Consider the following 18,219-nt stretch of genomic DNA (forward strand, 5'->3'; position numbering starts at 1 on the left):
TTTTTTTGCAACTGTTTAGCTTTTTTTTATTGTTAAATATCTTAACAGATGTTTTCTTTATATATCAAACATTAAAACAATTTCATGTAATTTTAAAACAAATATATAATAAAAAAATTACAATAATGATTTTTCTTTTATTATAAAATTGGTTATTGCTTATAATAATAAAAACGTAAAACAATATACTAAACTCATTAGGGGCCAAGCAGCAATAATGAAAAATATATAATGACTTATTTTATTATAAAATTGGTTATTGCTTATAATTAAAAATACAGTAATATTACATTATTTATTATGACATATTTTTCAATATTTTAATATCTAAAATATTTTTTTTTTAAATCCACCAAAAGCAAAAAGTGATTTATATACAATGACATACGTATACACACACATATATATATATTCAATCATTCACATATATTAGTATTATCAAATCAGTCGCATCTAACATTAAAAGTTTTTGTTTAATAAAATATACACACAGTATATATAAACAAAAACAAAAAAACTATCAATTCATACATCTTCTGTGGGCGTCTTTGATAGATCATCATCCTGTAACTTAGTGTCAAGAACAGGGAGGTGTGTAAGTGGCGGGTTTCTTGTCTTCTCATAGGCAGGAGGACTAAGTGCCTGGGTGGAGTCAGCAAGGTAGCTGAGTAGAGACACACCCCTAGATTCACGTGAGCCAATGGAAAAAGAGCCATCTGCATCCTGTATCTGACGCATCATAGACTACAGCATAAAAACACAGATCAAATCACGTGATGACATTTAAGCTCTTCAGGGCAAAGACAACAGTTTATTGAGGGCGAAGTGGGTAATTTCTGCATAATTAGCGTCTTTTTTGTCCAATGACGACAAACTCCAGACTAAACCTTTCCAACATCAGCAGAAATCTTGTTTGGGTTTGTGTTGCACCATTTCAACTTGAGGATGTCAAAATGAGGATTATTTTTTTGTTGCACAGTCTGCATTGGCTTTCACCCAAGATCTCACTTGGGTCACATTGTTCTATCTGTCACATAACAATCAAAAAGCACAGATAAAAGTCTCACAGTGCACACCTGGCTTCAGTTATCGTTGTCTCTGCATATTAAACCAAGATAGGAGAAAATATTTTAGCTTCGAAAATTACACACTTCACCTTTAAGTGTTTGTGAGCGGTCATGCTGGGAGTGTGTGTATGTGTGGTTGTAGGTCACAAACTCACTAGAAAGTATTTCTCAGTGAAACTGGGTGTGTTGGGAGGTGTCCAGCTATATACGGATCCCTTTCTGCTGTGGATGGACTGGCGGCTGGCGGACGCTGTGAGAGGCCTCACCTCAGAGCTATCAAATGGACTAAAGGAAGAAAAAGTGAGGGAACAAGAAACTGTCAAGAAAAATGGACTTTTTTTGCGCTTAAATGTCCAAAATAATTATTTTCTGAAAAGGCACGAACGGTAAACAGAATGCAGAAGGATTAAATATTGGGTGTTTGGATTTAAACGGGAATGTCCATTGTGTTTAGAGCTAACTACAGATCTAGCTAGTTGTTACCCGTATAGTCACAATTGTAGGTGTGACCTCAACCTCCCACCTTAACCATAGCCTTACACATAACCCCACCTCAAACCTTAAACATAACCTTACCCATAATCCCACTCCTGTCCTTAAGCATAATTCAGTCTCCCTGAAACTCCTATACTTACTTGCACCCAACAATAAACTACCAACTGATGTTCAAAATGCTTTAAGTTACACTTTTAAATCTGTTGTTAAAAATATACAAAAATGTACAAAAGATTTATTTTATATGATACTTTTATTCATGCATTAAATTGATCAAAAGTGTAAGTAAAGACATTTATAATGTTACAAAAGATTTCTGTTTCAATTAAATGCTGTTCTTCTGAACTTTCCATTCATCAAAGAATCCTGAAAAACTGTATCACGGTTTCCACAGAAATATGAAGCAGCAAAACTGTTTTCAACACAGATAAGAAATGTTCAAATAATTTTGGAAGGATCATGTGACACTAAATATGAAGCTTTGCCATTATTGGAATAAATTATATTATCTATAGTTACATAGTTCTTTTAAACTGTAATAATATTTCACAAGTTTACAGTTTTTATTGTATTTTGCAAATAAACATATAGCCTTGGTGAGCAGAAGAGACTTCTTTCAAAAACATAAAAAAAATCTTTCTGACCCCAAACTTCTGATGGTAGTATATATAATTAGTGCTTTAGTTAGTTATATATTGTTAATTATATCGTTAAATATAAAATATTCTCTCTAGGTGTGTTATTTATCTTGACTTTTTAAGATTAAATAATTTCCCATTAAATTACTTTATCAGAATGTTTAGCACTCAAAATCTAACCATTGTAATCTGACTTTCCAACTAAATTTTGATACTAGATGGAGACTGATGATGTCATGTCTAAACATAGTTTTCTTTTGTTCCAAACAAGGTTTTTTTTTTTTTTTTGACATTCACTATTTTACTCAAAACATTATTACACATGATGTGTGGAGTGGCAGTGTGTGTTTGTCATCACTGGTTGATGGAGAGTGACACTGTAAACAGAGACTAAGCAGAACCAGAGAAAATTAGGTGACAGCAGTGAACTAACACACACACACACACACACACACACACACACACACACACACACACACACACACACACACACACACACACACACACACACACACACACACACACACACACACACACACACACACACACACACACACAGTAAAGCATGGAGATGCTGAACAGGCTGTGAGATGTGTTTAATTTAGTGACGCTGTAAAAAAGAGGCTATGAAAAATCGTTTCCACCTGGACTGTGTAAAAACCAATGTAATTCGATCGGTGTGTGTGAGAGGGATGGGGTAGTGATGGACTATTTATCCATCTCTCTGCAGTCAGCTGTTCTTCCACAGCTGGTGTGTGTTAGCTGATAGCAAAGCCGTACTTTACAGGGGGTGTGTTTGTGTGCGAGATCAGTGTCTTGTTGACTCAATTACATGAAAAAGTGGCCTAAAATATTCTGTGAATAGCACTCTTACTGTATTTGACATGTTTGTGAAATCCAGATGTTAGAACATTAAATTATCCATCAAGTGTGCTGTCAAGGCATCTGAGCTATCCCTACGAATGGTAACCTCGCTGTAACAGTGGCTGGTATCCGTTGATATATGAAAGCTGAATTTTCAGCATCATTACTCCAGTCTTCAGTGTCACATGATCCTTCAGAAATCATTCTAATATGCTGATTTGCTGCTCAAGAAACATTTCTTATTTTTGTGGAAACCCTGATACATTTTTTCTGGATTCTTTGATGAATAGAAAGTTCAAATGAACAGTGTTTAAAAGTTTACTGTTAATTTTGATCAATTTAATGCACCCTTGCTATAGAGCTGCATGATTAATCATTAAAAGATCACTTTCTCGATTCAAACACCGGCGCGATCTCATTCCTACTTGACAAAGATCTGTGTCTATTAAACCTTTGACAAAATCACAGAGAACATTCAGATCTGCGTTGGCGCTGCCACTGACCAGAGAGAGCAGTGGTCATGTATATGAAACAGTCTTTTCAGCCACACGGTATCATTATTTCTGTGTTACAAATAATCATATTATCACAGACGTACTGGGATAAAAGTTTATAGTTCGGATCTAAACAATGATGTCATCAGAAGCAATCCAAATAGAGTAAAATACCTTTTGAAAGTAACTTGGTGCTTAAAATAACGATTATATCAATTACATCGTTACACCAGTAGGTGGCGAAAAGTGACTGTTATTATAAAAAATGTATTTGTCATTGAATCATTCATTCAAGAGGTTCGTTCAAAAACGCTGAAATTAACGCTAAATAATTCATTGAAATTAATTAAGCATTTAGATAGACTGCAGCACTTAATTTGTCAGAACCTCCAATAAATGGCATGTCATTTTAGTTGTCTGTTCAGAATCGTGGGAGAATCATGATCTCTATTTGGAAAAAAAAAAAAAGAGAGAGAAAAAAAGTCACACTTCTCAATTTATCCAGAATCATGCAGCTCTAACCCTTGCTATATAAAAGTACTGATTTAAAAAAGAAAAGAAAAAAGTACTGAACCCAAACTTTCACAAGTGGTGTGTAAAAGTCAATAGTTTGGTGTCACTGATATTAAACCTGGTCAATAAAGTACCCATTGTCATTCACTTTTTAAGTAGCATTTTTAGCACTTTATAAAAGTTTGTCTGTCTTGTAAATTCCACGCATGCACTTACTTCCAAACCACCTCTAGCTGTAGCTTGATGGTTCCCAGCTCTGTTATGTCCACAACCATCATCTGTGGCCGTGCTGTGAAAAAATCTGCACTCCTGCACGTTACCATACCGACCAGGATAGAGCTCAACCCCTTGACCTCTGTTACCTACAGAAACAAGAGACCGCACGGTGTAACATGCATTAACAGTGTCAAAAAGTACCATGATAAAACCATGATATCATTGGAAGCACCTTCATCAGCTTAATGCATATCAGCGAGTTTCTATGTAGAGTGTTGCTGAGTGGTTGCTTACTAGTTTAGGGGATTTTTTGCCCATTTCATCATTGATCAGACAAAAATAGTATGTAAAATCACTTAGAAAAGTAACAGCACACCTCTCCTCAAAAAGCTGCATGCCATTAATTTGAAATTTCATATTTGAGATCTGATTTTGAGTGTCAAGGGTTTAAGAGAGTAGAAAGAGGAAATCATAATTTTCATCTGAATTAGTTTGGCTCCATGTCTGTATTTTCAGGGACGGAATTCATTTCAGACAACCAAACCTTTTATAAGCATTGTAACACTGGTCCAAAAAGCATCAGGCAGTCTGTTAAACATCTCTATCATTCTCTCTCAGGGGGTCTGTGGGCGGTTTCTTCTATTTAGATCTAACAAACACTATATGGACAAAAGGCCTGGAACCTTCTGTCATCACAACCCCCACAGACGACCCTGACAGGAAGTGGTATTTGCGCAGGTGTGAGCGTGAGTATACGTGGACGAGCTCACCTTGATCTCAAAGTTCCCATGGATGTGAGGCAGGAAGGCCATCTCTTCTTCGTCCCACAGCTGTCGGTCATCCGTCTGGATTCGCCCTCTGATCCTCCATCTCTGACGGCCCAGCCGGATCAACACCTATATAACAAAATATCAAACCAAGTGGCATTAATGTTAAAGAAAAATAGCACGAGCACACTTTACAAGCAAAACATTTAGCAAAAGAAATATGTTAGGTTTTAACTGAAAAAATGTCTGTTCAAAATCAAGAAAGAATGTTGAAAATTGTTGTAAAAGATTTTTAGTTACATGAACACGTCCATAGTTAATGTGACGAACTTCATACAACCATTAAGAATTACTTTCTCTTATGTCTAGCATAATGTTTGCATTTATTTTGATATCCAACACAATGAAAATCATGCATCATCTAAATTTTCCAAATAGTTTTTGGGGCGACTGCGTGTGAATGTGTGGTCTTGTGCATCAGCCAGTCGATGGCTCCTGTGACCACATTCCATTGTGCATGAAGTCACTGGAAACATGGCCTTAAAAATGTAATCGAATAGCTGGTGAAATATGTCATTTCTGCCTAATATTTTAACTTAAAAGCACCATAACTCATTTGTGTCTTTCATAGGCTGATAAGACACCGAGTCTTGGATTAAGAGTGATGTTTTAGGGTCAAATGCTAAGGGTCAAATGCTAGGGTCAAATGCCTCCACGTCTTTTTTGCTTTTGTGTATTAAAGTGATAGTTCTGTGATTATTTACTCACCCTCATGGCGTTCAAAACCCGTATGACTTTCTTTCTTTCAGTGATACATTTTTATGGTGCTTTTTTGTCAGTTTGGGAGACCATCAATACCCCATCATTCAATTTCACTGGAAAATAGCAGTGTACTGACATATGGGGGTGCGTAAATGATGACGGAACTATAATTTTTGTGTGAACTATCCCTTTAAGTGTATAACAACAGTAACTGGTCTGTTGGGGTTAAACCTCCTCACCTCATACTGATCTCCAGGACAAAGCCGGGCAAAGCCTATCAACCCTGCCTCAGCAAAAGAGAGAAAATATTAGATGTTTAGGCGACCAACGTTCATCTCAAACTCAAATTCCTGCATATGTGAGGTGCTGTATATGTACCTTTCATTTTGATTTGTAGCTCTCCCAGCAAGATTTCCAGTTCTCCTTCCATTGCACACATGTCCTGCAGGTAGAGATGAGTGTGAGATGTTTGAATTTACATTATAGGTTATTTTTCATCAATGCACTGGTTAGATATAATTCGCAAACAAAGGAAAAGCGGAGTGTGGTTAAGGCCGTTTTGTTATGTTGGGCTGGTCGGGATGTTTTGAAAGAGCCACCGAGCCACAGTGTTTACGCTTGTTGGGAAAATGACCACACAAATGGCTTACTTATAGTTTGTTGTGTGTGTATGCTGTCCAAGACAGGCTTTACCTCCAGGCTGTGTCTGTGGTTACGGTTCAGCTCCAGTAAACTCTCTCGAGACTGTCGTGAAGACGGGGACAGAGAGAACGCTCTCTTCATGTTCAAAGCGCCTTGGCACAGCCGCCACTGGATACAGTACGACTCGTACAGCTCTTCAACCTGTTGACATCCACATTCACACAATACAGGTTTATTCTTAACAAATCTGACCAGTGTTCATATGCAATCAAATTAAATGAGTATTTTTAGGTTGTGTTACCTTACTAATCTGAAACTCTAAGCGTCGTATGTATCTTTCTAAGGCTCGTATCTCCTGTTGTTAGCAAGCAGGGCATTAAAAGATTACATTTTGTAACCATTTTTGACAAAACACTCAAATGATTGAATATTAGCATTTGTTAATGACAACGTACCTTTTCCAGGTCATAGAAAAAACCCTGAGGAATGAAGAATAGTTAATAATAATACATGAAAAGCTGGATTAGGACTAGTTGAAGTTATTCTCAGTACAAAGTCTCACCAGTCTGGAGTTCCTCTTTGTGTCTCTCTGCTGGGATGACAGGAAGTCCAGCTCTGTTTGATGGTTTTCCAAGTAGTCCCTATACAGGATGAGATGTCATTAACATTCACAAAACTAGTGTGTGCGGTCCACAAATGGCTTCATTACTCTACTACGATGACTGCACATACTTGAGCCCTTTCCTCAAAGCCTGGAAGATTCTGTCCACCTGCTCAGGCTGTTGCCCCCAGACGCTGCTGCCCACCCGACCCGAAGAGGGAATTCTGGGAGATTTCCCTGCTATGACTTTTGTGCGGAGAGAGCTACGAGCCGAGGAAAGTCTGCAGGGTGAGATGGAATAGTCAAGATGGCGAAAAAAGATATACACTTATATACTATTGTCCAAAAGTTTTTTTTAAAGATATTAATACTTTTATAGAACAAGGGCACATTCAGTTGATGAAAAGAGACAGTAAAGACATTTATATTTCAAATATAGAATGATTTCTGAGGGATCATGTGACACTGAAGACTGGAGTAATGATGCTGAAAATTCAACTTTGTCATCAGAGGAATAAATTACATTTTAAGATATATACATTTATTTTAAATAATAATAATAATAATAATTCACAACTTCTTTCAAAAACATTAGAAAAATCTTACAGACTCCAAACTTTTGATTGGTGGTGTACGACAATTCAACATTTGAAATCACTATTAAATCAATGTGAAATTCAATAATTAATAAAAATGACAATAAAGACAGTTAGAATGTTACAAATGCCTTCTTACAAATGTTCTTCAGACGCTCTGTTTATCAAATCTGTTTATCATTATGCTTTCTGCACCATTTCCTATAAGTGTGATTCCATAATAGTCCTGTCTAATCATGTACTATCCAAACCTTTATGTTTTTCTGCCTATTTGATTTGCATTTTGCCTTTTACTTCAACTTTATTGTTGTGCATTTTGGTTGTTCCCTCTGTCCAGATTAAATCCATTTTGCTTTCTATTTTAGATAAAGTTGGACACCCTCAAGAACAACCTTCATCTCTTAAAGTCCCCCTGTGGTGAAAATCAAGCTTTTAAATGTTGTTTATGTCTCTGTGGTGTTTTTAATATGCTTTAAGACAAACCATGTGCAAATTCATAAGTCGACACCATTGCTGAGTATTTTCCCTTTAAAACTGCAGTGAACCAAAGACAGTCTCAACAACACGGTTTGAAAACACTGGATCTCTGAGCTGTGTGAGTGAGTGGAGGCGGGGCTCATTTGCATATTCATAGAACCGTGTATACTAAATTAGGCAAGGTTGTAATAGAGTTACATTCAAGCTATTTTAAGACATGACGAATTTTTTTCTTCAAGAAAAACACGTTTAAATATGTCATTTTGGTGATCAAGGGTGAGTTTTAAGGGATGAAATGATTGACTACAGGGGGACTTTAAATGAACTGAATAATCAATTTATAGAGAAATTTATTTCTTTTGGCCATTTCTGAACACATAGCTGAACTTCACAAGTGCATGTAATAACTCAAAAACCAAAAAAAGACGGCATTGCCATTTCCACACTTCATTAAGTAACACAATGGTTTCAGTTGGCCAGGAGGATAAGAACAGATTCTCACATTAGAATGCTTTCCTAAAACAGTGTTGGCCACTGAAAATGATGGCTTTCATGATCACATTGTGGTTATAATAATTTCGAACATTAATAATGTTTTTGAATGTATTTTTGGTAAATTAAACACTAAAATATCGATTTCTTTCCAAAAACAACATTTGTTTTAGCAATTCCAAACTTTTGAACAGTAGTGTATGTTTTTATATTCTGAATTTAATCCTCACATCCCATTTTAGTTACACCCACAATATAATCTACATATTTCAGCGATGTTCTGACAGTGTATGCTTACACAGCATTCAAACTCAATGACTCAATGACAATGTCAATAAACTCTCTTAGGGAAGGCATTCCTCTGCGCCGCTCCGGGGGTCACCACCAATAACACAAGCTTTGGCTCTCTCACATCAGTATATTCCTTCCTGGCTCCATCACTGACATCTGTAACTCGCTGTAACTCGAGGTCCCTCAGCGGACAATGACACAAGTAACGCCTTTTTTCTCAATAAAGAGCTTGATTCTCTATACTTTCTCTTTGGGTGTATTTTTAAAGCTATTTATGTGAGTGTAACAGCAGACTTTCAGTGGAAAACAACTTACTTAATGGGACTATATTACAAAAACTTTTTTTATTTTGAATGTTGTTAAAATGGTGTAATATTAAAAAAAATTATTATATCCTTCCTTATCCATTTAGTTAAGAGTGCATTGCGCTTGCCAAGAAAGCCTGCCACACACGCTCTTCTGATTGGCTGTGATTTTTGAGTGATTTTGTCACATCTTGTAGTCACGTTGCGTCTGGTGAGAACAAACTAATTGCTTGTTTCTGGAATGTTATGGTTAGAACTGGTGTAATACAGCCACTGTAATGTAGCCTAATTAATACAAGTTTTGCTTACATAAATTAGTCACTACCCAGAGAGGTTGTACACAGTCTCAAGAAAAGTAATCTGGTCATTTTTGCAGAAAATCAACATAAAATTGTTGATATGCAGTGCTCATTTGGCTACTGATCACCCAACTACCAATGAAGGTTAAACAAAACTGGTAACAGAATTGGAAAAATAGAACACGTTTATTAAAGTTAATCTATTAAACATGTTCTGGGGTATTCATTAATCTTCTTCCAATAATAATAATACTTGTGTTAGTTACTAATAGGACCTACTTAAAATAATGGAAATGATCTAAATCTAAAATTAGCCAAACAATTTGTTTAGGTAGGTTACAGAACTCTGGGTTATGGTTTTAACACAAAAAAATAAAGGTTATAAATAATTAAATGATAAAAAATAAATAAGAAAAATATCAGTCAGAGGTCATTCTGAAGATGATACTGCCTGATTTTTAAAAAGAAGGGATAAATGAACCGTATCCAATTTACTCACTGTACAAAAGTCAAAAGAGTTGTTTAATCTGTTTCTTTATAACTGTAAATCCATGATCTTAACAGAATCGTAGCTGACAGCATTGATTCATATTTTGAATAATGCTTAAAAAGCATTTTCTCACAATGCAGTTTTGTGAAGCTTCTGCCATATAATAAAGAGTTTACAAATTGGAAGCAGGCGGATAAGTCTCTGAAGTTGTTTTGGCCTTTGTCTGCAATCATTTAGTTTCAGTCTTTTACTTGGATGGGAATGCAGGAATGTAATGCTTTTGTGACAAAATAAAAACTTAAACAAATGCATACACACATACACACAGCTGTGTTTACTTATGTAAGCTGTCACACTGCTCACAGAGGATGCTTGTATTTGAGTCCGAACCGTGCATCCTCTCAGGACCTTTGGTTCTTGAAATAACTATTGCTGTTACATAATAACTCAGGCTTGTTTATGTTTCGGATTGTGTGGAATGCCGAATTAGAACTATAAGCAATCAAAGAAAAACTGTAAGCCACATCCGATATAAGCTGAGCTCCAAAACCTAGTGATCTGCCCTACAAAGCATCCTAACTGAGATGGAGCCTGTGACTGATTTAGAACATCAATAGAGTGCAACAGTTGGGTTCTGGAAGTCAAAATTCTATTCATTTTCTTCATAAGAAAATTGATTTTGAATTATAACTTATGAACCTTTAAAGACAGAACTACCGAGGTTATTTATCCATTATATCTGCTTCTGCTGAAGGCGTCAGCCCGCATTATTTCAGGTTATTTTTTAAAATTATTGTGTTTAACAGTGGAATTCCTAGTGAAAAACTACATTACCCATGATGCTGTACAGAAAAATTCAACCAATCAGAGTCGGGAAAAGCAACACGCTCCAAAATAGTTCTTTGCAATATATTAATATTTTGCAATAAACTTAAAATATAGTTTTTATACATATAATCAACATTTGTAAATGAGTAGTTTCATATTTCTCTACTGTTTTTTATTTAATTATGCTGTTCACAATGCTTCACAGGATTGTAGTTCTTTAAATAAGTGCATAACAGAAACATATTGGATGAAATAGGTAATTTTTAAGATGAACTACAACTTTTTAGTACTGAGTGAAATATATTTACGATTCATAAAAAAAATGCTCTTTAGAAAAGTACAATACTTTTATTTTTAACTCTAGTGAAGGTTTTAGTAATTGGTGCTTTTGTAATTTTAATAAGTTCTTGTTTTTTATACTTCTGTCCTATTTAAAGGACAAGTTCGGTATTTTACACTTAAAGCCCTGTTTACAGATCGTATCTGATGAAATAGAACGGTTAAGATTAAAATTTGGACACATGCTGCTGTCCCGAGAATTTTTGGTTTATTGGTTTTGGTTTAAAAGCGAAATAAACCTAAAATTCTCGGGACAGGAGCATGTGTCCAAATTTTAATCTTAACCGTTCTATTTCATCAGATACGATCTGTAAACAGGGCTTTAAGTGTAAAATACCGAACTTGTCCTATAACTTTATTTTCACTTCAGTTTTAATAATATTAGTATTTAACGTAAAATTTTTATTTACGTTAGTTTTTCCTCAGAAAAAGTAATTTTTCATATCCTATTTCAGCTTAATTTTAATTAGGCCTACTGTAAATTGCAGATTTTTAATAGTATTAGTTTATTAACTAAATAGTTTCATTTATTAAAAACAACATGCATGGCCTTATTACAGAAAAGATTCAGACTCCTCACAAATGTTTTGTGCAACATTTTGAAACCTCCCCAAGATGTCCTCATTTCATAAATTCCAGTGAACAAGAGTCATGCTTTTCGTGAGCTTCCATGGCCCCTGCTTTGAGGACATTTATCTTAAGAAAAGTCAAGTAATACAATCTGACACAGATGGTAACAACACATCATCTTGTCTTAAACACAAACAATCCTCGCTTACCTTCTCCGGCCACCGAGTGCGTTTACTCCAGTGAAGGAGCGGCTCCGCTGCACCATGCCGCCGTCAGCCGGACAATCAAACTTCAGCTTTACAGACATCTCGCCCCCGCCTACAACATACACAAACACAAGAAAAACAGTTAGAAATCTGCTTTTTGTTAGAGTCATAGCTTAGCCTAGAACATGTTAGCAACACCTTGGCAACCACCCACAACCAAAAAGCAACACACTCACAAATAGAACACATTATCATCTGCATGGCAATGCAAACCACACATATAAGCGCTAAAAACCTCTCAAAACACCTTAGCAACACCCTGGCAACTGCTCAGAAAACCTTAGCATTCTTGCAACCATTCACAAAGCTTAAAGCTCAAAAATGATTTAAAGCTGCTCATAACGAACTCCTCATCCTTCAACCTCAGTGACAGCCACCCCATTCTCCTCCATGAGAAATGTCCATGTCTCTCCTCATCCCATAATTCTTCTCTCCTCTGTTATTGTACGCAGTTTTTGAACATTCCTCAGACACTAAGGCCACAAAACACCTACAGTGGCCCCAAAAAGACACTTAAAGTGGTTGTGAAATGAAAATTCATCCTATCAATTTTCTAAATGCATGTTATAAATCTTATTGTAGGCATTCATTTGTGCGCTTTTCATTTTTTGACCTTGTAATGTTTAATCAAATTGCTTGATCTTCTAGGGAAAACGTCAAATTTCTCTCTGGTGATGCAGGCAGGATGTACATCACAATACAGAAGAAAAGATACGCCGCTACTTCCGTTTCACTTAAAATGTCTTTGGATTAGATAAGAAAAAAACATCAAAACTAACTGCCATTTGTTTTAAATAAAGATAACACAACATTGAAAGATCCTTTTAAATGGTCACCAAAAATTTTGCAGCATTTGAGCACAAATGACACTTTGCATTTGTGTGCATAAGTGTGATTTAAGTGTCCAAATACTGTTCACTTATAGCTTTTGCACCTGTTTGGCTCAAGAAAACGTTTTTGTTGACAGTGGCACACAAGAGAGACAGAGCGGAGAAGAGAGAGGAAGAAAGGATGAAGAAGAGAGACGGAAGACAGGAAAGGGACAGAGAGATATGTCTTGATTGCAAACGCAGAGGCAACTATCATTCTCTACAGGACAGTAACTCATGTTTCTTTTCCTACAAGAGGAAGAGAGAGATCTGAGAGCTAGATGAGGAAATGTGGGGGGTAAGGTTAGATGAGCAGGGAGTTTCAGAAAACCATGTTTGTAAGAACCATGGAAACAGCACTATACTACCATGACAAGTGCAGCCCATGAGAATTTAAAATAACAAAAGTACTTTTTTTTTTTTTTCTGAAGAAAATGAGAATTGCTTGCCTGTAAAAAATCTAATAAAAATCCGGGTGGGTTGCTAAGGCGTTGTTAAGTACGTTAGTTCAGGGCGGTTGTTTACTAACTTATGTTACCTCAAAATAAACCTTGACTCGGGTCCGTCATTCACTGTAAGTCTATTAAGTCTGTAGGTTGATTTTTTTTCTAGCGCTGGGTAAAAATATTGATTTTCCAGTTAATCGGAATCTTTATTTAATCGATCTCGATATCTCTCAAAAACGAGCTTTTTGTCAGTTGTTTTTCCTGCACCGCTTTTTAGAGGCGGACAAAACCGCCGCTGTTAAATCTAACTTTACAGCCACCTGCAAAATAAGTCATACTTTACAATAGTTTGCAGTCTGAATTAAATGTGATAAGAGTAACGTTAAAAGTCCGTTTACCTCGAAATTTATATCAAGTTGTCCTCCTCGAGTTGTCCTGCGTAAATAACCACAGATTGATTCGCGAACTATGAATCATTCAAAAAGACTCATGAACTCTCGCTTGAATCAGCCTGACTCACTGAAGCCGTTGTTGCAGTTATTATATTATACAATAAATTACATACCGTGATATTTAAATATTTGGCAAGATAGATGGATGCAATATTTTATAAGTTAATCTCCTTCTCTACGTTGCATCGATAGCCCAGTAGTCAGCGACAAGTGACTGTTTTATGAAATATATTAATTCGTTCAATTCGTCAGATTCATTCAGAAACAAAATTTTTTTAATTGAGTCATTGAATTATTTGCTTGTTCAATTCGCTCAAAACACAGATTCATTCAGAAACGAATCTCCACATAGGATCTGCTCTTCATGTGGTGAACCTGTTTTCGTTAGAGGAGCAAAATGGTAAGTAAAAAAGTTAAAGTAACTGGCAATAATCTGTCTAAAACTGTGTATATTCAACCCTATTTTATCAACTGCCAGGCAAAATTGTAAGTATGAATGTTTAGAAAAGTGATAGCCTGCGTTTTGTGACAAGTTTTGTGAGTGGTGGCATCCAGATGCAAAGAAAACTGAGGGATTCATTAAATCCTTGTAGACATAAACACCAGAGACAATGTGTGCGTCCAGACTAGAACAGAGAATCACAGAATGTCAACAGATCACAGAGATGCATTACAAATTTACAATAAATGATATCAGCATTTTAATTAGGCTAAATTTACACAAACAGTTAAGGATAGTTCACCCAAAAATGAAAATTCGGTCACCATACCCTCATGGCATTCCAAACCATGTGCAAAGGCATAAGTCATAAAAGCTTTGAACAACATGCAGGTGAGTAAATAATGACAACGTTGATGATAATTTTGTGTGTACTATTCCTTTAAGACAGATTGTTTAAGAAGCTTCAGTCATACTGTACATTTGATAAGCACAATAATATACTTATTTGCAAATAACATCTAGTCCTGTGTCTATAGCGAATATGCATTTATATATATATATATATATATATATATATATATATATATATATATATATATATATATACACACACACACACATAATTCTCAGTGGGATGCACAGTAAGATATCTGAGGGCTGGCCAATCAAAATATTAGCACAAGGATCATGTCTAGCATGAGAAACTGCCATACTAAGACTTTTTTCCATTTGTTTTTTGGCAGGAGGAAGAAAAACAGAAGGGTGTAGAGGGGAGGTATTGTGGATTTACTGGCTTGAACTGTGATTCAGAGTATGATGGCTGTCATTCCAAAAACATTTATTTATTTTTTTGCCATTTTGTATATTTGCAGCCATGGGATAGTTGAACGGCATATGTGTTAACACTTTACAATATCGCTAAGCAATCATGTATGTAAATCTTCCTGGAAACAACCAGATTGCCATTAATCATTTACCCAGTGGACTCATGAGATTTTGCGCCAAAGGGAATAGATAACTAGTCCAGAGCACACAAAGCTGTGGATCAAGAAAAGCACAGGGTAATGATGCCATTGAAGAGTGGAGGGTTCACGATCTAGGTCAGTTGGTTGGGATGGATTTTTTATGGACGTAACAGGACATAACGAATGTAATGATTGATATGAAAGCTTCTGTACAGGTAATTCATGGTAAAACTGGTATTTTACCAGTTATTTGATAAAACTACAGATCACAAAAACGTATTTTAAAGGACAATGGGGTCTAAACAACATTGGACCCGATTGACGTTTTATAATATGGACAACAACAAAATACACCAGACTTTTTTCAAAATTCTTTTTTGTGTTCAGAAGAAAGAAAGTCATGCAGGTATGACAGGAACTATCCCTCCTCTGAATCTACAATCATTAGCCTTGATCATTAACCAAGAAACTACCACCTCATGTGAGATGAAACTCTAGCCTCAGCATCTTTTGAAGTCCCTCAGCATCTTCTTTCATAAATGTTTGAAATAGAAATGAGTTTTTAATGACACTCATTAACATGCCGATATGTAACCTGCCTATTTTCATGACCCAGATGGAAGTTGTAGGGACAAGTAGACTACAACCATCAATATCAGATGTGAACAGAATTTAATAAGCTTCATCAAATTGGACATTGCATAGAACTTAGTCATAACAAGAAACAGACCTATCAACCAAATGTCCATACATTACAGCCAAGAAGAACCAGCTTGGAATGTAGCTTAGTCAGGGTCAGGCCGTCGCTTGCGTTCACACAGTCTCGGACAAAACTTTAAAGACCACAAAATATCTCTAACGTGAGAAATTCTAAAGCATTTCCTTGTGCATTTCTGTGAACCCTGCCGTATGTTGTGTATTAAGAGTGATTTGTGAGCTCCTTGATTGCACAATTTTTCGTTCTGCCTTTTGTTTTGCATTGTTTATGGTTCTGCTGTTATCTGGAACTGAATCTCTGCTGAATCGTGCTTGAGTCATAGATTTCACTCTTAACTTTCAAGAAATAGATCTCAGGGGATCTTAGCTGTAATGAACTCTGCCCCCCCTCAAAGCGAACCCCATAGACCTCATACACACCCACACACAAACACATCATCCCTATCAATCCACTCTGGAACAAAGCCATGGATGACAGCACACAGAACATTAATTGAATAATGTTGAGTTTTGTGAAAAATCATCACCTTTATTCTGCTGTTTAAGATATTATTACCCAATACCCACGAGCAGGGCCGATGTGTAATGGGAGTTTTATGTGGTGCTTACTAAGGCAAAGATCACTATAACTAATGCTCATACTTGGAGTTGGGGATTAAAACGGGCTCCTAAACGTAAATAATCTTTGCAGTTTAACTCTTCCCATAACGTTCATGCTGCAATCATGAATGATACCTCAAATTGTCCTGATTTTTGAGAAGAGGTATACTATTATTTTCTAAATGATCTGCCCATATGACTAAACCACAACTTTACAACTGCAACTTACAAGACTCAGAGGTGAGTTCTGCACAAGTAAAGCTCACTATTCTTCTTCGGGGCCTAATGGTTAGAGAGTCAGACTGGTAACCCGAAGGTCTCGCGGTTCAATTCTCAATACCGGCAGGAAATGACCGAGGTGCCCTAGCAAGGCACCTAACCCCCAATCGCTCCTCAGGCGCCGCAGCAAAAATGGCAGGCCACTTCTCCGGCTGTGTGTGTGTCCACGGATTGCTATGTGTGTGTGTGTGTTAACCACTCACTGCTCATAATGTGTGTGCACTAACGTGGATGGGTTGAATGTAGACAGAGGACAAATTCCAAGTATGGGTTACCTTACATGACCTTCTCGTCATGTCACTGAAATTGTAAAAATCTACCTCTATCTCTTTAATAAGACTTATGTGGAGGTCATGAATTAGCAAAGGTGTTAAATTACTTTGTGTTTAAGGGCTCTTGTGAAGAGATTAACTGGGGAGTTACGCACATCAGTCTTGTAAGTTATTATGAGTACACACACATCACACGTGGTCCAAGTTTGGCCATATTAGATGACAGAAACATGTTTTTATTGCAGTAATGAAAAACGTGAGTATAGAGAACGAGGAGTTCAGAGAAAGGATTGCCTCGGGAGAAAGAGGCATTTGACAGAATAGCAAAGTCAAAATCACAAACCTTTAAAAAAATGTTTTAAATCACAGCCATCTGAGGTCTTACCACAAGAAAGGAGCAATACAATACAAGATGATTTCTTTTTTATATTTGAGTAGGTACTTATTTTTAATAAGTAATTACTTCACCACCGCTAAAAAATATGTTCTAGCAGGCCTATGAGTGCGTGTAATATGAATGTAATCTGGACGTATTACATTCGCCATGTTGTCATTATCATGTGACCAACCAGCATCAGTTATGTTGCTTCACTGCCATTCATAAATCCTCTCCTGTGGCCTCATGGGAAAGGAAAGTGTCCATCATATGCACACTTCAGAATCTCGCCGGAAGTAGTGGTCATCCGGGTACGTTTTGCCTACTCTTTTATGAGTTCTGTGAATTTGGACATACTTCTTTTGTCACATACTGTTTCACACTATACATAGTGCACTTATGGTTGCATCCAAAATCGCATACTTCCCTACTATATAGTAGGCAAGTATGCGATTTTGGATGCAACCATAAGTGCACTATGTATAGTGTGTCATTTGGGACACAACTTTCAACTATGATTTTAATGTGTACTGCTCGACTAAGTTGATCTGATAGTGAAAATAATAATGCAAAGCAACTTTTTTTGTTCATTTGTAACATGCATACTTGCCCATTGAATTGTCTGCATTCATTTGTGTGTCCACTAGGCGACTACAATTGTGTTGTTTCTTTCAAGAACTAGTTAAAGAAGAAGATTGAAAATGCATGGCAAGAAAAAGCAACAGAAGTCAAAGGTGGAAACAATAAAAATCTATGTGCACTCGTGGAAAGAGGTAAGAAGATATATGC

The 18,219-nt window shown here is 36.3% G+C and overlaps 1 protein-coding gene across 1 annotated transcript in view; it reads right to left on the minus strand.

The window, feature by feature from the left end:
* The window catches only part of ripor3 (RIPOR family member 3), a 39,812-nt gene that overhangs the window by 8,405 nt on the left and 13,188 nt on the right, over nucleotides 1–18,219 (minus strand). The window contains exons 2-13 of the mRNA XM_082136369.1: nucleotides 11,956–12,064; nucleotides 7,191–7,340; nucleotides 7,021–7,099; nucleotides 6,914–6,937; nucleotides 6,760–6,813; nucleotides 6,510–6,659; nucleotides 6,195–6,258; nucleotides 6,056–6,099; nucleotides 5,058–5,183; nucleotides 4,288–4,433; nucleotides 1,223–1,352; nucleotides 532–744 (exon numbers count right to left, since the gene is read on the minus strand). Of these exons, the coding sequence (XP_081992495.1) occupies nucleotides 532–744; nucleotides 1,223–1,352; nucleotides 4,288–4,433; nucleotides 5,058–5,183; nucleotides 6,056–6,099; nucleotides 6,195–6,258; nucleotides 6,510–6,659; nucleotides 6,760–6,813; nucleotides 6,914–6,937; nucleotides 7,021–7,099; nucleotides 7,191–7,340; nucleotides 11,956–12,053 (1,278 nt within the window). The 5' untranslated portion in view covers nucleotides 12,054–12,064. The remainder of the gene's footprint in view (nucleotides 1–531; nucleotides 745–1,222; nucleotides 1,353–4,287; nucleotides 4,434–5,057; nucleotides 5,184–6,055; nucleotides 6,100–6,194; nucleotides 6,259–6,509; nucleotides 6,660–6,759; nucleotides 6,814–6,913; nucleotides 6,938–7,020; nucleotides 7,100–7,190; nucleotides 7,341–11,955; nucleotides 12,065–18,219) is intronic.

This window comes from Leuciscus leuciscus (genome assembly GCF_965113295.1).
Source record: "Leuciscus leuciscus genome assembly, chromosome: 14".
Classification (NCBI taxonomy): Eukaryota; Metazoa; Chordata; class Actinopteri; order Cypriniformes; family Leuciscidae; genus Leuciscus; species Leuciscus leuciscus.